This window comes from Harmonia axyridis, chromosome 2 (assembly GCF_914767665.1).
Source record: "Harmonia axyridis chromosome 2, icHarAxyr1.1, whole genome shotgun sequence".
Classification (NCBI taxonomy): domain Eukaryota; kingdom Metazoa; phylum Arthropoda; class Insecta; order Coleoptera; family Coccinellidae; genus Harmonia; species Harmonia axyridis.
In genome coordinates this window covers 19,278,103-19,301,360 of record NC_059502.1, presented here as the reverse complement: position 1 = coordinate 19,301,360, position 23,258 = coordinate 19,278,103, and the positions used below count along the sequence as shown (strand labels likewise).

Below are 23,258 nucleotides of genomic sequence, written 5' to 3'. Positions count from 1 at the left end.
TTTGAATAACTCTGGAACTTACAATTATGTGGGTGTAATCATGCACTGAAGTAATGAAATAGCATTGTTTTAGGGTATAAAGAATGAAGAAAGGTTAAAATATTTATTTTGTAAAACTGAATTTTATCCAGGATAGAACTGAATAACAGAAATAGCCAATGGGTTGAAGTTGGTTCAGTTTGACAAACTAAATAAAATAATCAATTTTCTCATGCTGCAAGTCTAGCAGATTCACAAGAAATTGCGAATTTGATTGGTATGTAGATATAAAGTTGGATCTCGGCGAATTTCCGTAAATAAGTAATTGATGTGCAGGAGAATGTTCAAATAAATTTCGTGATTACCTAATTTCCTCTATTCCATTGATATTTTATCGGGCATCTCAGATCATTGGAAAAAGTTTGTTTAATTTCCGGAGAAGAAACCTTCTCATCATTTGAGCTATCATCGTGTTATTTCAGATCCGATTTTGGTATTTTATTTATTTTTATTATCTTTGATAATAAAACTCTGAAATATGACCTGATGCTATTTTCATAATTTGACATTTCGAAAAAATATCAATAATCATATTTTTAATTTCTTTATGGGTGGCCTAGATTCGATAAGTAGCGAAAGGATCTCTGGAAATCCTAGATAGGGATTCATCAAGCCAAGCAACTTGACATTTTAACCAACTATTTGACTTGAAAATCAAGCTCGTGAAAAATTACATACTTGAGCTTGGCTAAACTTGATTTTAGATATTTATTGCTTGACTTGAAATCAAGCTACTTGATATTACTTGAGCTTCTTATGCACGCGTCACACGGCATTTATTTCTGCAATCTCGTGCGCGCTTAGACTTAGATCTTCCTCAAGCGCCGAGAGACTGAAGCATTCGCCAATGTGACTTTATTAGTAGTTTTCTCACATTTCGATGGAATCTATTGGTAGATTTTGGTAGTTTCAGGAATATCTTTCCAAACCTGGCCAAAATGGCCAAGGACTTTTTATCAACGCCAGGATCTTCAGCTCCTGTTGAAAGACAATTTTCCAGAGCTGCTCTTACAGTTACAAAACCCGCAATAGGTTAGGCGACAAATCTGTAAGATGCCTCATGTGTCTTAGATCCGGATGGAAAATTAGGAAATCAAACAAAGCCTGGATATTTCTCAATATTAAGAAACTGCATTTTTATTTCGTAATGATTTATATTGATTTAATTTATGTTTCTATTTCAAAAGAGTTGATATTTAGGGTTCTTTTATACAATAAGTTTAATGAATAAAAGTGTTTTTTGCAAGGTTCCTTCTTATTTCATCATTTTTTATTGATGTGACATTGTCACTACACAATAAAACTGCTAAAAATAAAGTAGCTTGATTCAAGTACTCAATAAATCAATCCTTGACTTGACTTGAGATTGAAAAATTACTACTCGACTTGAAATTGAGTGATGAATTGAGTGTAATCACCAGATTCTAATGGAATATTCACCTCAACAAGGTTTTTTGAAATAAAGAAGTTATGATGATTTGATAATTCGATAAAGAATAATTTCTGATTCTACACTACCTGTATCGAGGGTAGACTCATTTCCATTCGAATTTTCCCATTCTGCACCAACTAAAACGTGAAATTCGGGGTTTCCTCGAAAATAATGAACCGAAGGCCATTCCCGAATATGCCGAAGACTGGAATTGAATGTAAACCCTTAAAAATGATAATGAAATGAAGTAACATCCTTCCAGCGGAAATGGAAATTCCGTCCCACGTTCGCCAACCGATAGATTTATATCGGGTGTATTTACACGAGTCCATCAATATTTAGATCTTAAGTTATACAAGTGACGTGTATGTTTGTAGACTTTCTTCCAGCCACTGGTGGGTTCAGTCTTACACGAAAACGCGAATAATTAGGCCAAAACTGTGTGTTGAGGTAGTTCGGTCTAAATATATTATTCTTTCAAGATAATCTTGATATTTTTTATAATTTTCATTATGGTTGTGTTGGATGAGAAAAAAGAGAGCTTTTTTGATGACGAGATCAATGAAGATGAATTGAGGGTTAGTTGAATAGTTTAAATTTCTTTGTTGAATGATATTGTGTTGTTTTAGTCAACTCTTGTAACTTATTCCTTTAGAATTCTATTTCACCTATCAAAAAATTATAGTTTGTTTAGTATTTGGCAGAACAATAGGAATTCGATTAAACTTCTTCTTCATGTAAGAGGCTGAAGAAACTCCGTATACATTGCTTTTTTAGTTGAAAAGAGAGATGTTCAATCGAATATACAAAGCAATTGATTCAAAAGAGATCAACCTGAAATTTGGTTGAAGCTATGGAAGGTACTGATTTTTTCTTATGGAACTGAAATATCAAATTTGTTTGAACACGCTGAATCGTTTCTCTCCGTGAATTTGTTAAGGAACTATTAAAATCAGCTGAGTTGGAATAAAAAATATATCATGAAAAATTGCCAAAATGAGAAATCCACTATTGATATAAACTAGTATGAAAATATCGAATAACTTCTTTTACCATTTTAAATCGCAATATCTCCTTTGTTTAGAATAAAACAACGATAAAATAATTATATTTGGAAATGTAATATAAGATCATATCACTCTTTTGTTTTTTATGTTTACGCATTGCAGCTGCATTTACAATGCTTCCAAAATTATAAATTCATTTATTTTCAGATAAATGAAAAATGGATTCAATCAATTCAGTATTTTGTTTAATAAGAAAAATATTTGAAGGGTTGGATGAATACGTATCTAAAAAAATTTGGAAATACCGTTATATTTGCTCTTTTACATGGGCGCCGAGAATCATCGAATATGACAAAATCAGAATAAATTCATTCTTATTTCGATTGAATAGAATATATATTACATAGGTACCGATGTTGATCGGTACTTATAGATATCTACTAGGTATTAGTTGTAAGGTTGGTAATGGAAAGTTTTATTGTTTCGATAGTGATTCTATAAATATATAGCATGCTGCTTCGCGAAGAAAATGATATCTTTTGTTGGGATGATATAAAATGAAAAAGATAGTTTGATGAATTTTTGAGTTTCAATAAGAAAGAACGCTCATTTCAATTTGTTAATAAGTATTATTCTTTCCATTTTCTTTAAAACCAATTTTTAGCACTTAGGTAACCTACGAACATATTGAATCAGGCAATTTTCTTTCGATATAGGGCACTTTCATCCGATTATCATCGATTTTACTCTATTTGATAGTCTTCGCTACACCTTATTTCACTCTTACGAGACCTACATAACTCTCGTGCTCTTTAAGAGACCTAACCAAACCATAAAAGGTAGATGGAAAAGAATAATATTATTGAAAAATACCTACTTTTAAACTCTGAAGCATATTTGGATGGATCAATAAACAAGCCTTCCTTTGGAAGGTTACACGCTTCCAAAAATGAGGAAAATCAAAGTATCAATTTGATGAGGACAATAAATTTTTAATTTTTTTTTTCATGGAATTGAAGAGGTGATGTTATGGCATTTTGTGATCGCGTTCTGATTAAAACATTTGAATCGAAACAAAATCAAAATATAACAGCTATATACTTGAATATTTCGATTCATATCAGGGAAGATCTTAACATGTATTGTATGTATAAAATTTGCACTCATCAGTGATCATTACTGTGGATGATGTACTCTTAAATTTTTGTTGATTTTTATATCTTTTAGTTCAGATATGTTGTTAAAAATTGATTTTGATTTGTGGAATTATTTGAATACCGGTTACTGTATTATATTTTGTTTATTTAGAAGTCACGTACAGGCTCACGCCTCTGTGATTATATGTTTATACCCTGTAGCTTACAGAATAAACCATATTATTATTATATGTACAGGGTGTCCCAAATGCCATGCTTACTGAAGGCATCTCGAGAACCGAGAACTATTTCTAAGATTCAGAGGAAAAATTTTCCTTTCGTTAAAAAGTTGTGATGAAAAAATCCAATTGGTGTTCCACCCATTCAGAAAAACAAAAAAAAAATTCATAGGTAGCCTTTTTATTCGTAAAACATGCCCAGACAATGACATTCCTTCAGCACTGCAGCATTTTTAACAAAAATTGATTTTTTTCTTCTATTTTTCAGCGCTCGTTCATTCATGAGCCAATTGCACCCTTCGAGACTACATAACTGTATGTAGGTAGATAAAGCCATCAGTTGGCATGTGAATGACGAGTGCTCGAAAGCTCCTGACTTCCCGTCAGTGCCACTCTCATTTTTTCATTTGATCGACTTAACTTAGAAGAAGAAACTTAGAAGAGAAATTAGATTTGAGTTGATATTATTTATTCAACTAGTAGAGTGCAATTAACTTTTAAATGAATTACCAATAAAATTATGAAAGAACCTCAGTTACACCCGTGTAATCGAGCAACAGTCAACCACCCACCATTGATTTCCTCAAAAATAATACTGTTAGATGGAGTTCACCAACTCCCAGTAACTTTTAATTATTCACTTCCCTAATATCATAATATTGCATCCCATCAACGACAAACGTTTGATGAATTGTTTAGGAGAGATGAGGAAAGTTTCTATCCAATTTTCTCAGTCTGACAAGCAAATTGAATGAAACAAATTGTTTCTCTAATTCTGTGGTTATTCCGTTCATTCTTCCACATCTTGTAGAACAAAATCGTGCGAGAATATATCAGAAACGCACAGTTTTCATGGTTATATTTTTTTATTCTATGTTGGTACTCCGAACTTTCCGCAACGGCTTTATCTGTCAATTCATCAATTTGCCTTAAAGAAATTAGTTCTGCCAACCAACATTTTTCAATGCAAAAATCACTAAAATATATTTATGGAAATATTTCATTAATTTCAATGAAAATGCAATGAATTAGAGAAAATAATGTATAATACTCGTACAGAAGGCTCATTCTACCACTCGTTCATTCCAAAACTCGCCACTTCGTGGCTCGTTTTTGAATTTTGAACTCGTGGAAGAATATCAATGCCTTCTGCACTTGTATTATAAATAACTATTCTCAGGGTCCTATAGCTACACTCCGAAATATTATTTTGAAGAAAATAGAACACGAAGCTATGTATTGCTCGAAAATATCCATTAGGTTTTGAAATAGATTCGAGTTTAAATTAATCAAAAATAGCCCATACACCATACATCGATTAGGCAAGAATTCATGCGCCTATTGTGTATTGTGGCCAAACACTGAATACCTAAATACAGGGTCTCTATAAATGTTTGATGTTATTAGGTATCCTAAACCATATGGCGAAAAAATGTTTATTAATTATGAAGATACACTATTTGGGAATTTAAATATTTTTTAAGAATAAAGTAGTCCACGAATGTTCCCGACATTCATTCAATCTAACAATAAAATTGCTGATGTCGACTTGGAAGGAATTGGCTTTCATTTTATGGCCAATATACTGTGCTAGAGAAATTGATTCACTAAAAGAAATCAACTTTAAAGAAAACCCTCAGGTAAAAGTCCATAGGCGTCAAATCAGGACTGCGGGGGGCCAAAGAATGTCCAAGAGGATTGCTACCGATTGCTATATTTTTCTCCCTTTTAGTTGACATCAATCACCAAAAGTTGTTCGATGTTATCTCATTATAAATAAGTGAATATTTACGTTAAATGCTCAGCATATGGTGTCTTTAGTGATATGGTAAAATGTTCATTCTCTCGAGACCATCTGGCTACCGGTGGCCATGGAGAGAAAGTGGGAAAAGTGGAGGTAAACAGAGGAAAAAAAATTATCCTCTGAGGTTATAACCCTAGGGACGTAAGTGTTTTTTTATCCCGAGAAGTATTAAAAATCACTTTAGGGACAGTTTATACGCTATTTTATGCGCTCTGGAAGAATATTCAAAATATCGTATCATATTTAACACGCAGGGAAGTACCATTTTAGTCGATGAAATTGGCACTGATTCAATCCATAAGGTGCATGAAATATTTTTTGTGAATTCATCATTTTCTAAAATATTCTTTCTCATATTCTCACAAAATTTCATTTGTCTGTTACAATCTTTTGGGAAAATTTCTTGGATAGTTTCAATTTATAGGATTTATCTCCATGCTTTTTCAAAATATGTCTAACTGTGCTCTTCTGCTATTCGAATTTCAATCTATTGAGAAATTTGAGTGCTGGACATAGAATCAGTTGCTTCTACAAAGACAAGGACTTCATTATTTCATCCGTGCTGCTAGTTTTCAAAGACCTGTTGATATTATTCATTTTTTATTCACGTAATAGTAATTTTTCGGCAACCGTCCGGGAAGTGCTCACTTTCCGGACGCTTTTTCTCTGAGAAAGTAACATTTCCCGGCCTAGTCCGGAAAGTACGTACTTCCCGGACTAGGCCGGAAAAGAATCATAGAATCCATAGCAACCGAGATAACGGCTGACAGTTCATAAGAAATTAGTTGTCAAAAATTTGCATGTTTTTTATCGCAATCGCAATAAAATATGGAAAGCAGCAGCGATAGTGTTATTTTACATGGTTGCCGAAAAAATATTGTACGCAACACGCCCGAAAATGGTTTTTTTGGACTCACAGACTTCCATTCTTCCGTCCTTTGTCTATTCGTCCAAAAAAACCCTATTTTCCGGACTTGTTACGTAATAGTAATTTACGTAACAAGTCGCTTACGCGTCCTGGAAGTCTGTGAGTCCAAAAAAAACCATTTTCGGGCGTGTTGCGTACAATATTTTTTCGGCAACCATGTAGAATAACACTATCGCTGCTGCTTTCCATTTTTTATTGCGATTGCGATAAAAAACATGCAAATTTTTGACAACTAATTTCATATGAACTGTCAGCCGTTATCTCGGTTGCTATGGATTCTATGATTCTTATCCGGACTAGTCCGGGAAGTACGTACTTTCCGGACTAGGCCGGGAAATGCTACTTTCTCAGAGAAAAAGCGTCCGGGAAGTGAGCACTTCCCGGACGGTTGCCGAAAAAAGAATTTTTTTTAGAATGTCAATGCTGAATCTGCATAACGCTCTCACGAAACGCTGAGTGCAGCCACAGCCGTCTTTAGACGGCTATGATGGAACTAGGATTATGATGATGCTGACATGAAACAAGATTTGCAGAGGTAGGCGTTAGTTCATCCTAAAATATCGACTTATCAGCATTGTATACACGCCCAATCTCAACACTCCTGATCGGATCTTTTATCACGGGAGTATTGAGTGTTTCTATTCCAATATTCTCCTTGAATTTTCCATGGTTGGTTCAGCTAGCAATTATGTACGAATTTTTAAATTTTCTTTGCATTCATACCCCAAGTTTCAACTCCGTCGATTATGTGGTCATGGAAATATTGAGTCATTTATTTTTTCATGATTAAAAAGTAAAATAACTTATTTCCGCTTTATATATTTATTTTCACAACAATTGTTTCGTCATGATAACATGACTTCGTCAGGTGAGCATGGTAACTAACTACATATTTGGGATACAGTTCTTTAAATAGTTGAAAAAATATGGTGTGAAATATAATAAAATCATGGAAATTCTTGGGTTTCAAAACAGGTTGAGTAAGGTAGTAACGGACCTAAATAAATCTCCCTTACTCAACCTGTTTTGAAACCCAAGAATTTCCATGATTTTATTATATTTCACACCATATTTTTTCAACTATTTAAAGAACTGTATCCCAAATATGTAGTTAGTTACCATGCTCACCTGACGAAGTCATGTTATCATGACGAAACAATTGTTGTGAAAATAAATATATAAAGCGGAAATAAGTTATTTTACTTTTTAATCATGAAAAAATAAATGACTCAATATTTCCATGACCACATAATCGACGGAGTTGAAACTTGGGGTATGAATGCAAAGAAAATTTAAAAATTCGTACATAATTGCTAGCTGAACCAACCATGGAAAATTCAAGGAGAATATTGGAATAGAAACACTCAATACTCCCGTGATAAAAGATCCGATCAGGAGTGTTGAGATTGGGCGTGTATACAATGCTGATAAGTCGATATTTTAGGATGAACTAACGCCTACCTCTGCAAATCTTGTTTCATGTCAGCATCATCATAATCCTAGTTCCATCATAGCCGTCTAAAGACGGCTGTGGCTGCACTCAGCGTTTCGTGAGAGCGTTATGCAGATTCAGCATTGACATTCTAAAAAAAATTCTTTTTTCGGCAACCGTCCGGGAAGTGCTCACTTCCCGGACGCTTTTTCTCTGAGAAAGTAGCATTTCCCGGCCTAGTCCGGAAAGTACGTACTTCCCGGACTAGTCCGGATAAGAATCATAGAATCCATAGCAACCGAGATAACGGCTGACAGTTCATATGAAATTAGTTGTCAAAAATTTGCATGTTTTTTATCGCAATCGCAATAAAAAATGGAAAGCAGCAGCGATAGTGTTATTCTACATGGTTGCCGAAAAAATATTGTACGCAACACGCCCGAAAATGGTTTTTTTGGACTCACAGACTTCCAGGACGCGTAAGCGACTTGTTACGTAAATTACTATTACGTAACAAGTCCGGAAAATAGGGTTTTTTTGGACGAATAGACAAAGGACGGAAGAATGGAAGTCTGTGAGTCCAAAAAAACCATTTTCGGGCGTGTTGCGTACAATATTTTTTCGGCAACCATGTAAAATAACACTATCGCTGCTGCTTTCCTGCACTAACTACATATTTGGGATACAGTTCTTTAAATAGTTGAAAAAATATGGTGTGAAATATAATAAAATCATGGAAATTCTTGGGTTTCAAAACAGGTTGAGTAAGGTAGTAACGGACCTAAATAAATCTCCCTTACTCAACCTGTTTTGAAACCCAAGAATTTCCATGATTTTATTATATTTCACACCATATTTTTTCAACTATTTAAAGAACTGTATCCCAAATATGTAGTTAGTTACCATGCTCACCTGACGAAGTCATGTTATCATGACGAAACAATTGTTGTGAAAATAAATATATAAAGCGGAAAGAAGTTATTTTACTTTTTAATCATCAAGATGAATTTCCGACAAGTAAAGACTGAGACAATCAAACAATTTATTTTTTCTATTTCAGTATCGTAATGAGTTCATTACAGTTCTGAAAACAGTGCTGTAATGAACTCATTACAGCATTGTTTTCACTTATATTTATCGTTTTGTGGTTGTCTACACAGACTTCCGATCCTATCAAATTTCAACACACGTCAATTGTCAATATAATAATTTGGATATGGTGAAATGATTCGCAACATTATTCGCAATTTCTCTCAATTCTGGTGGTGTTGAATCGAATTCGTCAGACATAATTTATGAATTCAATGCGTTATTATAAATTAGTTCAAAATTCGAAACGTACAATTCAAATTCCCTAATCTGTCAATTTCCCTTACAGTCGCACCAACTGCCAAAATGTAATACAAAAGTCACTAGGATGTATAATCTGAATTTTTCATCGAATTTCGACAATATTTCACAAAACTTGCCTGAAACAGAGGAAATATCGTCTAATACTCGTTGCAGAAGGCAATTCCAACACTCAAAAATCGAATTCGTGGTGGAATAGGAGCCCTGCTGCAATTTTTTTAGAATATTCTGTTTCGATATTCTCCTTCAAATCGCTTTAATTATGAGATCAGTAAGAAATTCTGCATGAGACTTGAAATATTCATATCTTATCTCAAAATGCTTCGAGAGGACAATTTAAGTTTTTTATTAACCACCTTATGACATAAATATAACGTCATTCTTTTTTGCGAAGTGACGTCATAATTTTTTTTTCTAAATGATTACTCCAATTTTTTTCCTGATTTATGTGCAACTTCCAAATTGATGGTGTGAAAAAATTGGTGCCGCAGATAACAATTTTTTTGAGAAAATTACATATTCACTGTGAGAGTTAAAAATGAAACTTTCATGGAAGAAAATATTCAACCCAAAAATGAACGAAAATGCAAATGCTCAAATTGTGCTCCGGCTGCAATGTTTCCAAAAGATGACAAAACAGATGTACCCCATCAGAATACATATTTGGTATCAATAAGATAGGATTCCTCCTCACTTTGGAATTAATATTTTGATGCCATATTTCCCGGAAGGTTGATAGGACGTCGAGGGCCTATTGAGTGGTCACCGTGTTTTCCAGACTTGACCCTTTCCGACTTTTTTGTGAGCTCATTTAAAACCAAAGTTTTATTTCAATATCCCAAATAATTTAGAGGAATTACAGCAAAGTTTTCGCACTGATGTGGAGCTCATTAATCCTGAAAACCTTGAGGAAAGTGTTCAAAGTGTTCACACTCATATCGGTCAGTGTCAAATGGTTAATCGAGCACAATTTGAACATTTAAGCTGAATTTTGTTTGTTTTTTGAGTTGAATAAAGATTTCCTCCCATGAAACTTTCATTTTCAACTCTCACAGTAAATTTTCTAAAAGAAATTGTCATGTACGATATCAATTTTTTACACCATCAATTAATGGAGTGAAAAGTTTAGTTCTATCTAATGAATCAGAAAAAAAAATCTTCATGTCATAAGGTGGTTAGTTGAAAAGTAAAATTGACCTGTCCGAGTATTTTGATTGCAAACATTCAATAACATAATTATGAATTTTGTTCCTTACTTCATACATACACTGTAGAATCGAAAGCTATACCATGAAGTTATTTTTGTCAAAAGTTATTGCTTACACTAGTTACAGAAAAATACTGAAAAGGATTGGATACCTTTCTCTTTATTTACTTCATCGAATCTCACTATCTAATTACCTCTGTGGAGATATCTGAGCTAATGATTTTCCATCTATATTAACTGATGGAATTTAGTGCAGCGAGTGAAATATTTTCCACATTCTCTCCTTGCATCAAATTTTCACTTTCCCATGTCTTCTCCAGTTTAACGTTTTCTGTCGAAGTTGGTTTACATTTTACATAATCGTTAAAGTTTAATGAGGAATCTCATCTGGTGTTCAGAAACGAGTTACCCTTTTTTGTACCGCTTTCAACTTGATACTGAATCGATCTCGTTCCTCATTGTAAAGGTATTGTACCTAACACTTAAGGGTGCAGAATTTAACACCTCAGCGAGTGTCACAGATGATCACAGGATATGTGAGAAATATTTTCTTTATAACAGGTAGTTATGTTCGCAAAGGCTCCCTCGATAATGATATGCTGCTGACGGTTCAGTAGAATAACTACAATATATCACCGGAAAAATTGAAGCAGTACAACTGCGGAGTGTGAATTTATTATGAAAGCTCAAATGAGTTCAACATTCTCATCTTCGAATGAATGGGTTTCAGCAGAGAATTTATAAATAACACAATTTAGAATCCAGAATTGAAACGAAACAATCGACAATTGATCGAAAATGTAGTCTATGTGGATGTGGTGACTCATCCACAAATAGATCCGGAAGAAAATTGCAGAATGAAAAGCTTTAGAATGTGTTGAGAAATATACACTTAAGCACAATATACATATACAGTGTGTTTCCAAATCAGAGGAACCTTGGAGGACGTGTTGGAAAAACTTTTTTTTGCTGTCGTTTGAACCATACTTATTTATGGTTATACGAAAATCAATAGTTTCCGAGTTATTTGAGTTCTTGTAATTTTTGGAAGATTTCCCACCTTACTTCATTTTTCGTCATTTTTTCTACGTTGACCAAGTTTGATTATAATTTTGGATTATTTTCATCAGAAAAGGATATGATATGGATGAAAATGCTGTATTAGATGTTGAAAAAAAATATGTGTTCGGTCAATTGAAATGTCCCCGGTCTGATGCACAGATGGCGGTGCTAGTATTAAATCCATATGATTTTTAGTTAGTACCAACCTCTGAACGATACGTGTCAGAATTTGACAGCAGTCAAACCATTAGTTTGTGAGATATTGCGTTGTGAGAGTAGCTACTTTAGATTTTTGAAAAAAGATGAAAAAAAAAGATTTTCGTGTGCTGATAAAATATTGCTTCTTGAAGGGAAAATATAGAGTTGAAGCAAAATCTTGGCTTGATGAAGAGTTTCCGGGGTCTGCACCAGGAAAATCAAGCATCATTGAATGTTATGCTAAGTTCAAACGTGGTGAAATGAGCACCGAAGACGGCGAACGTAGTGGACGCCCAAAAGAGGCTGTCATCGACGAAAAAATAAAAAAAGGTCACAAAATAATTTTGAATGACCGTAGTGTGAAGTTGATCGAGATAGCAGACATTGTGAAGATATCTTCTGAACGTGTATTTATCATTATTATCATTCACGAATATTTGTGCATGAGAAAGCTGTGTGCACAATGGGTGCCGCGCTAGCTCACAATCGATCAAAAGCAAGATCTTGTTAATGATTCTGAGCAGTGTTCGAAGCTGTTTAAGTACAATAAACCTGAATTTTTGCGTCGATATGTGACAATGGATGAAATATGGCTCCATCATTTGACTCCGGAGTCCACTCGACAGTCGCTGAGTGGACTGGACACGATGAACCAAATCCAAAACGAGGAAAAAGTCAGCTAGCAAGGTTATGGCAATATTATTCTGGGATGCGCAAGCAAATATTCATTGATTTCCTCCAAAAGGGCCAGACCATCAACTGCAGTTATTGTATAGCGTTATTGGTTGGTTAAAATGATGAAATCAATAAAAAACGGCCCCATTTGAAGAAAAAAAAGTGATGTTTCGTCAAGACAATGCGCCGTGTCACACATCAATGAAAACAATGGTAAAATTACATGAATTGGGCTTCGAATTGCTTCTGCACCCACCGTATTCGCCAGATCTGGCCCCCAGCGACTCTATCCTGTTCTCAGATCTCAAAAGAATGCTTGCTGGAAAGAAATTTAGCGCCAATGAAGAAGTAATCGCCGAAACTGAGGCCTATTTTGAAGCGAAAGACAAATCGTACAACAAAAATGGTAGGTATCGACAAGTTGGAAGATCGCTATAATCACTGTATCGAATTTTGGCAAAAAATGTGCTTTCCTTTGGTAGACCGGGGACTTTTCAATTGGCCTGTTATGATTTGATAGTTTGAAAAATTAGAGAACCATTGAATTTCATTTGAAAGCAAATTTCATAGAAATATTTGAATATTTCTATGATAAATTCAGTTAATTTTCTGATTCCAAAATATATCGACGAAAAAAGAAATAATTATTTACTGATAGCTTCAGACACACATTTTGGACGAAAATATGTCAATGTCCAAATATTCTAAGGAATTTGAACACGATGAAAAAAGGGTTCGTCTAAAATTCTCTCATTTGAACAGACTTCATTCGGAAAATAGTGGTCTGTGATTGCTTCATTTCACAATGAGGGAAATAATGCGCGATATTTCTGTTTCATAGAATTTCCAGATTATGCCCGTTCATAAATGGCTATTCACCGCTCGCCGAGATAAACTCAACTTCAATTAACGTCGGTTCCCTTCAATGAACAGAGTTGATAATGAGACATTTAATTGCAGGAAGAACGTCGCAGAACCGGAAGATATGTGGCTACCGGAACTGCGATTTTTCTGTCGCTGCTTGGCTTGAATCAGTCCCTAGCCAGAGGAAATCCTGAATATGCTGCCTTATTCCTGCCTGCTCTAATTATGTTCTTCTATATTCTCTGGAGGATAAGGAAGACGAAAAAGAATGATCAGGTGACTATCTTTCAAGTTTCACCATTAGTGCATTTTTAGGCATGAACTTTTTCTACTTGTAAAAATAGTCTTATTGAAAAAGGAGAACCTTTCTTTCAGGAATATTTATAATTATAATTTGCTTCTTAAATATTCGATTCAGTATTGTTTTTTAATATCGGTCTGTGACTTTCAGCCATGAAGTCAATAATTCATTGATCGGATTATACAGCAAAGTGTAGGGAAGACTGAGGACGGTTGATACATTTTTTTACAAATTTGTTAATGAAAAAATTGTGTCCAATTTTTTAAGGACTTCTCTTAAACGCTTAGCAATATTCAATAACTGAAAATGGAAATTTCAACGTTGATTATGAGTTCTTGAAATTGTTGGTGCAAAGTGTGTCAAACCTCCCTATACATGGGAGACTTGATACACTAAAAGGAAGGTTTGATACAATAAGAAATAAGGTACAAGCAGTAATAAGAAATCAATATTTTTTATCATAACACTACCTAATTCCTACATAATTAGCAAGTAAACATTTTTATTTTACTACTGATACTTGCACAGGCTGAATGGCACTCCATTTTCTGATGAAGATGACACTCCAGCTTGCATATTCTGCAATTCATCATTTTCGGCGTTCATCAGAAAATAGATCTTTTTCATTTTCGTCCTCAGGATCCAAGTCATCAAACACACTTTTTTTTGGTTTTGCATTTCTGTTTGAAGCTTTTCTTTCGAGGTGAGATTTACTATATCAAACCTCCCTAGAAGACAAATTTCGAAAATATAGGACGTGAACATATTATTATGTTATTCGATTGAAGATCTGTACTACTGGCGTCTATGTTCTAACTTGAATGCGCATCAAGAATAAAATAATGAATGACACTATTTCCACACTCATATAGAGGCACTGCAAGTGATTAGGCTTTTTTTGAAGAACCAAGGCGGGAAGTTTGAACGTGTATCAAACCTCCTCGAATGTCTGAAGATTACAGCTTAAAAACTGACAGCTGCCCAAATAGCGTGCTATTGAAAATGTAATCTCTTATTGGAAACCCTGTATCGAATTTAAAAATGATAATGTTTATGAATAAAGTCGAATTTTGAAGAAAAAAACATGTTTTTGCTAGACGAGAAGAGCAATTTAGGCAATCTCAATGAGAAGGTTTTTGAATGATCTATTCCCGATACAATGTTGTTTGAGTGTGAATCAGTGCAGTGTGCAAGCTAAAGCAACAAACGCTTTGTGAACAGTTTCCCAGTTACTAGTCGATGCCGATCGATGAATCATTAGACTGATAGGCATGTTTAAGCTCCATTCTATATCCCTTGTCTCTCCAAGGTTTACATATGCTCAAACATGATCCCTTGTGGAAAGCAAACTACGTATTTCGAATAAACTTCCCCTAATACCCCAAAACCTATCTTTGTAATAGACTGCATAAAAGACATGTCCTATCTTCTGATAACAATTCGCTAATTGATCAAGGGATATCATTGGATATACTGGGATTTAGTTCTTTCGGTTCAAAAAGGAAGAGGAATTGAGAGATATTTGAATGGCATTTGTCTCAAATCCTTGCTAGAGTCTTTGATACCATTCTCCTGAAATTCGGAATGAAAATTCGAGTCATTATTTCAAATTAAATTTCAACCTAGTCATAACAGTTTTTATGGAACAATTAGGTAATTTTTTTTCGATGTTCGCAAATTTTTCATGTTTCTGATGACGGGATGAATTTGAAATTCTGCATCGATCTTTATATTTATACAACCCCCAGTCGAATTTTGCTCATTAATGAGAATACCCTGGAAATTTCTACTTTTTGGGTTTTTCTCTTGGTGAAATAATTCTTCTATTCGAGGAACGAGCGCTCGGAAATGAATATCAAATAGTTTTATATTGCGATAAGGAGAACAATTTGGAATATCCCCTTTTTTGAATTATGTAGAATATAGGGTTTTCCAATAAAAGGTTTCATTTTGATATTGAATGTTTATTACATTGTAAAGGGAATGGTATGCCATTCACGATGAAGAACGATGTCAACCAAATGGCCGCCACGGCAACGGTTGGAGCACCATATCCTTCTCATGAAATTTTCAATAACCAATTCGCACATTTTTTGCTGTATGTCCTCGATAAACTCATTAATTCCATCTTTAAGGTCTTGAATCGAGTGTGAATCATTGGCATAGAGCTCATCGTTCACGTGGCCCCTAAAGGAAAAAGTCCAGTAATGTTAAATCCCAAGATCTTGGTGAAAAATTGTTATTACCTCTTCGAGAAAATAATACGGTCAGAAAACTTTTCTTTGAGAATTGCTGTTGTCTCATTTTCGTATCACATCACTTTCCCAAAAACCGTACCAAACACTGACACGTTGAGGATGAAGAGGCTTTTCAACAATCATTTTTGAATGCTACAAGATGTCATTATACCAATCATTGTGTATGCGATCCATAGGCGTGGAAAATCCTTATTTGATTGTTGAATGATTCATCAGGAATCCTTTTTTCATACCTTCACAATAGCTAAATCATTAAACTGAGAAAAACATTGAGTCTTTTGAAACACGAAATAATTTTTATGGATAAATCACATTGTAAACTATTTTCGAACATCAATTGATAATTTCGAAATTAATCGAATTATGTTACGCTACTACTATAGTGTCCCGTCAGACAAGGAGTAACGAATGTTGGTATCAAATCAAATGCATCAGTTACAAGGCGATTTCCATTCCTCTTATTAATATTACAAGATTAAAATATTTCAAATCGCTAATAAAGTGTAAAAAAATCACAAAATGAATCATAAGAATACATAATTCTCATTTTCTCCAAAATACAAATTCAGAATTCAGATAATCTAGTCTAGACCGAATCATTTGTCTTCTTTTACCCCCTTCTCTCAAAGCAATATAGGAAAGTAAATTATTCAAATGAACGCATCTACTATCTTTATTTACCTATTGGGATTTATCTCTGTTTCCACATTAGATAACTAAACTATAGAGACCTGTCTTTGCCAATATTGTAAAAAGAGTGTTTCAATTTCACTCTTCATTTCTGAGGCTAATAATTGATAATACTTCTTTGTATGGAATTATTCCTTTTATATGAGTTTATGAGCTATATTTTTATAGCCAGAAATAATGGGATATAGAAATTGGATATCTTCCATACCCATTTGTAAGTAAGAGTAACAAACACTTCTATAACAATATTTTGAATGGGAATAGTGCATAATTAAGGTTCTTCATGAGTCATGACTAAGTCAATCTAACTCAACTTGTTATGATGTTCATCAATGTTATGTAAACACTCAGAATTGAAAATTCCTGAATTATTAGTAGTGTACATTCTCCTCCGAGCATAGCAGTCCATAAACATTTCCCTCACATTATTTCCCACAACTGCACAGATCACAGGAATTGTGGCAGCAAAAATGAGGTTTCCTGGGAATTTTATATCAAACATTCATGGAGAACGTGTGAAGGAAAATAAATAAAATTCATTTGAGTTTACAACAGGAATGATTTACGATCAAACGTCAGTCTTTTCGGTCATGAAACAAGGTAGCAGACAGGGAAATTCACCAGAAAATAGGAAAATACAGTTTTTACTGCATTATTTTATCGAACGAACTTCCTACGCTTACTTTCGATGAATCTTATAGGCGTTTTATCGGAGAGTATTGGTATTTTTATATTACGATGGTAGTCAATGAAGATCTAGCAGAATTACTAAAAATGGAACGATATACGCTTCAACAATGCAGTGAAATTGTTAAAATAAACTGAATGGTAAAAAAAATGACTATCACGTCTCTGAAACAATGGAAAACAGAAACAAAACTGACGGTCACCATAAGAATCTTCATATTGGTTATCTCCAAAAACAAATTTATGCAGTAAAAAGAAAATCTCGATTTTCAGTTTTTTCAGGATATCTCGGGAATCATTGGAGATATTTTGGATCTGTTAACACCACCACACTAATCCCTAAATAACGCAACTTTTTTTGTGATTTAAGCCACCCTGTATCTCTAATGGTTTTCGCTATACCTGTAGTGCCTCTTCAGATAGTTCTAACCCTGTATTGTAATTTGATATATTGTATTAGGTGTATAACTTTGCTTCCCCCGTTTTGCAATAAATGACAGTAGCGGTAAGTGGTAGTCGCAATAAATAGATCGTAGATGTCATATAATAAGCTTAGGCATTTGTAAACATAAATGCATCGGGATATTATTCGATTTGTGTCTGCATCATGAAGTTATTCTCGATTAAACATGTCAGCTTACGAGAGTCAAATTCTCTTCAATTGCGGGAGGTTTCAATTTTCTGCTATAATATGGAGAAAATCTGTGACTGAGGCTCATCGAATGCTCTAAAATACCTATGGTGAGGTCGCTATTAGTCAAAGAACGTGCCGAGGGTGCTTTCAACGACTGACATGGCGATAGAGGAGAGAAGGTTTTCGAAGATACAGAATTGAAGGCATTATTTGATCAAGACTCGTGTCAAACGCAACGAGAATTGGCAGAATCATTGGAAGTGACACAACGAGCCATTTTAAAAGGCCCGAAAGTAATGGGAATGATTCAGAAACAAGGAAATTGGGTGCCGTGCGTGTTGAAGCCGAGATATGTTGAACAGCGTTTGTTTGATTGTGAACAGCTGCTTGCAAGGCAAAGTCGGAAGGGATTTCTGTATCGCATTGTGACTGGAGACGAAGAATGGGTTCGGTACGATAATCCCAAGTGCAGAAAATTATGGGATATCCCGGCCATGTTTCCACGTCGACGGCCAAACCGAATATTCACGGTTCCAAGGTCATGTTCAGTATTTGGTGGGACTAGCTCGGCGTAGTGTATTATGAGTATTTAAAACCGACTGAAACAATCACAGGCGATCGTTATCGGATGCAATTTATGCGTTTGAGCCGAGCATTGAAAGATTAACGGTCGCATTACAACGACAGACATGATAAAGTGATTTTACAGCATGACAATGCTCGACCCTATGGTGCGAAAGTGGTCAAGACATACTTGGAAACGTTGAAATGGGAAGTCCTACCCCACCCGCCCTATTCTCCTGACGTTGTTTCATTGGATTATCACTTGTTTCGATCGATGGTACACGGCCTGGCTGACCAGCACTCCTGGTGTTATAAAGAAGTGAAAAATTCGATCGATTCGTAGATCACTCCAAAAGATGATCAGTTTTTCAAAAAGATTTTTCAGAGATGGAAGAATGGACAATACTTTGATTCATGGATGTAGTTTTTCACAATAAAGCCTTGAATTTGGGAAAAGAAATCGGCGGAAGCAAAGTTATGCGCCTATGTATATACAAAAAATTATTTCATTTTGATGCTTTTTGATATACATTTCCCACGGTTTTCGGAATATACCTAACGTTTTATATTTGTTTTTTATATTTGTTATTGATTGTCCTAACTAATGAAAATTTTTCAAAAGGAACATAGCTTTTTTGTCATATTTCTCGAACTATAGAACTAAGCACTTGCAAACATTTTCCGGACAGAAAAAGGAGTGTACAGGGTGGGCAAATAAGCGAGGTAAGCGGCTATATCTCAGGATCCACTCATCGTAGAGACTTGCGGTAAAAAATTTTATGACTAAAGTAAACAAAAGAAAATACTGGAAATTGTTTTAAAGTTCATACCTCCACCGCTAGGGGGCGTAGTAGCTATCATCGAGTAGAAAAATGCATTTTACTCGAAAAATTTTCATATAAGGGGTTGTCTATTAATCACGTGATCTTTTTTTAGCATTTTTTAAACCCCCCCCCCCATTGGTGATACGTAGTGAGGTTTAAGACCACCCCCCTTCCCCCTTCTCAACATCACGTGTATTTTTAGTACCTACAACGAATCTTTAAATTTTCTGAAACTGAAATCTTATTTTATTCTGAAATTAAGGACCATAATAAAAATGTCTACACCAGGTTGCAAGTTTTTTTTGATTGCCATAACAATAATAATAAACGAAAAGTGTAATCATAGGAAAAACATGTATTGTACTAGTACATGAATATATTTAATGTAGTCAAGGTCACTACACGCCGCGCCGTGCCGCTTAAAATTTGTTTAAAAATCGCGCGTTTGACGAAAAAATAAATACACGTGATATCTTACTACACCCCCCCTCCCCCTTGTGATATTTTCGTGATTTTTATCAAACCCCTCCCCACCCCCTTTCAAGCCTCACGTGATTAATGGACAACCCCTAAGTTGGAAAAAAAATATCATCACTGTAAACCTTGGAAAATTCTCTATCTGTTTGAATTGTCGCTTTCGATTTTGCAACATGAAATAAGGGTGGGGGAAAGATAGAAATCTGACTGATTGAAATGTCTGTAACTTCAGTTTGGCTCAACATTTTTGAGCAAATTAGATCTCATTTGAGAAACAACATCTTGTTGATTAAGGAAAAAATATACTCATGATGAATTTGATTCAGCTGATTCCGATAGGGAGCGGTAAGTCAGAAGTTCATTGTTTTGTTCATTTTTCTCTAAAATTTCAAATATAATGATAGGATTTTCTTAACAGAAACAAAAATTTCATTGAATTTGCATGAAAAAACCTGAAGGTCACAAAGCGATAATTTCAGGCGTTCTGAAGTTATGGCCGAAAGAAGATATTTTTCTCATGCACAGGCCAGCATGGCCAATAAATTCAAAATTTGTGCTGGTAGAATAAGATACAGTCTGGGAATATCCTCGGTATAAAATACATTCAAAGCAATCAGTTCCAGATGATATGCAGTGTGCATTTCTTATATTGGCTGTAACAGGCGATATTCGAAAATAACGATAAATGGTATGGCCAGACGGACCGTAATATCTATTTGATTTATCTGCGAAACATGCAAAAAAGGCACTGTCTAAATGTTTGTTCAGCGTTTGGGGGTTCAATAACTTCGGCTTTCTACGTCTACGGCAGTTAATACTTTAGATTTGAATTGAAATCACTCGATGTGAATAAACCCAGTCTATTGATCCCTTGAAAGTAAACAAAACCGACTCCGTCAGTGATATCCGGTCCAGTTTAGATTGAATGAAAATTGGACTTTTTTTTCTGCTATTTGGTTTTCCTTAGCAGTGGTGATGATTTGAATCGAATATTTCCGATTCCGAAAATCGAGAAAAAGTTTTTTTGTAGAATGGATTTCCTAATATGTGGTTTGATAGGTAACTTACGAAAAGTTGCAGTTTAAATATTGAAATTAATGTCTATTATGAGTGAGAGTTAATTATCACATTATTTATAAATTTATTTAAATAAGCATACAATTTTGTACGCTTCGAAGCTTTATTGTAAAAAAACTGGTTATACATTTATGTTATTGTTCATAATTATTGTATTGTACAGTATTGTTCATAGCTGGCCACTACTTTCTCCCATCTTTCGTGCAGCGAACGAATCCCGCGTTGAAAAAACTGCTCATCTCTTGAAGCGTTTAAACCACTCTCATCACGTTATGTCATTAATAGCGGCCTCACCAGATGTATTTCAGAGCATTCGATGAACCTCAGATATCTTGTACAGAATTGTTCTCATAAGAATTTTGAGTTTGTAACGGGTGTCTTTTTTCGAGGTATATAACTTTAAGTAGGCATTACTGTTCAAGATGGCGACCGATTTAACAGCTGTCAAGTGATTTATTCTCAGTTTGGTTTGGCAATGAATGAATAGACTCACGCCTGAAAAACGCTTGCAAATAGTGAAATTTTATTTCGAAAATAATGGTTCTGTGCGGAATACGTATCGCGCACTATGTCCATTTTATTTTGTTTAGCGATGAAGCGCACTTCTGGTTGAATGGCTACGTCAACAAACAAAACTGCCGCATTTGGAGTGAAGCTAATCCTCAAGTGTATGTCGAAACACCTTTACATCCAGAAAAACTGACTGTTTGGTGCGCTTTATGGGCTGGTGGAATCATTGGTCCGTACTTCTTCAAAAACGATGATGGTCAGAACGTTACAGTCAATGGTGATCGGTATAGAGCCATGATTACTAACTTTTTCATTCCTGAATTGAACAACCATGATGTCCAGGAGCTGTGGTTCCAACAAGACGGCGCAACATGTCACACAGCTCGTGCAATCGATTTATTGAAAGACAGGTTTGGTGACCGCCTAATTTCACGTTTTGGACCTGTGAATTGGCCTTGTGATTTAACACCGCTAGACTACTTTCTGTGGGGCTATGTAAAGTCATTGGTCTATCCGGATAAGCCACAAACCCTTGACCATTTGGAAGACAACATTCGCCGTGTTATTGCCGATATATGGCCACAAATGTTGGAAAAAGTCATCGAAAATTGGACGTCCAGATTGGACTACATCCGAGCTAGCCGTGGCGGTCATATGCCAGAAATCATATTTAAAATGTAATGCCACATAATTATCTTGCGGATAAATAAAATTCATGTCAATCGAATAATCCATCGTTGTCTTATTGCAATTTAAAGTTCTATAGCTCTAAAAAAAACACCCTTCACTTATACATAGTACAGAATTTTCAGTAATACAATTTTTTTCTTTCAGAATGAAAATGCCCCCTTGGAAGATATTCACGTAATACAAATTCCACCCAATACTCAGGAGCAACCAAAAGTACCGAAGAAGAAAAATAGTTTTCGCAGAAATTCCAGATTTATGTTCGCAAGATCTTATTCTGTCGCTTGACACTGAAGTTATCACTGATTCAGCAACTTGGTCAATGGTTTAGAATGTGTTAAGTCATTTACTATGCCTTTAGTAAATAAAAAACTTAGAAATTGGTTTGTGAATTTGATATGTGATAATAAATATCTTTTTTTAAATGCTTCATTTAATTCGCACTGTGGAAAAATCCAATGAAAACTAATCTAGAAGTGAAACACAAAAAAAACAGGGCTTCAGAACTATATAAACCTCCTCCTCCGGTAGACAAATAATAAATACATATTGTATACGGATCAAAACGACAACAAAGAAATCTCTGAAAATACCTACTGTTGTAGAAGGCCAAACGTCAGGTGAAAAACTGACTTGACCACGTCTAAAAAGACCGAAATTATCCAACTGTTTCAAATATCCTGGCCGTGAAAGCTTTCAACTTTATATTAATCATGTAAAGTTCAATGTTTTCTAATTTTTTTATATACCACTCAAAATTTAAGTCAAAATAGCAGAAACTTTTTACTTGCCAAAATAAGGTACAATTCAGGTAATTGAAGCTGTGCATTATCGATTACCTATTTCATTAGAAAGTATAGTCTTTCCAATGCCATAGAAATATATATGATATAAAAGAAGGTTTGTCCAATTTTCAAATCAATCTTCTTTTATACTTGATCATTTATTCATTGAGAGTCAACATCAACCAAAGGATAAATTAAAAAAAATTCCCTAAATTATTGCGTTACGTTTAGTTCGTTTGAAATAACTCAATTTCAATTCTTGTTTAGTAGATATACAAGTTGTAAGATGGTGAATTCTGTAACTTTTAGGCACTGATGAGGAAATATTTTAATAAATACAAAAACGTCTGTCTTTATGTTAATTTAGTTATTTAATTTGTTAACCGTTTGC

General features: G+C 34.6%; 1 protein-coding gene across 1 annotated transcript; it reads left to right on the top strand.

Annotated features, from left to right (window-relative positions):
- Positions 1-1,864: 1,864 nt before the first annotated feature.
- Positions 1,865-22,507, top strand: LOC123672896. The gene is made up of 3 exons (XM_045607226.1): positions 1,865-2,049; positions 13,470-13,649; positions 22,230-22,507. The coding sequence occupies exons 1-3, from the start codon at positions 1,984-1,986 to the stop codon at positions 22,368-22,370; spliced, it is 387 nt and encodes a 128-aa protein (XP_045463182.1). The 5' UTR covers positions 1,865-1,983; the 3' UTR covers positions 22,371-22,507.
- The last annotated feature ends 751 nt before the right edge of the window (positions 22,508-23,258 follow it).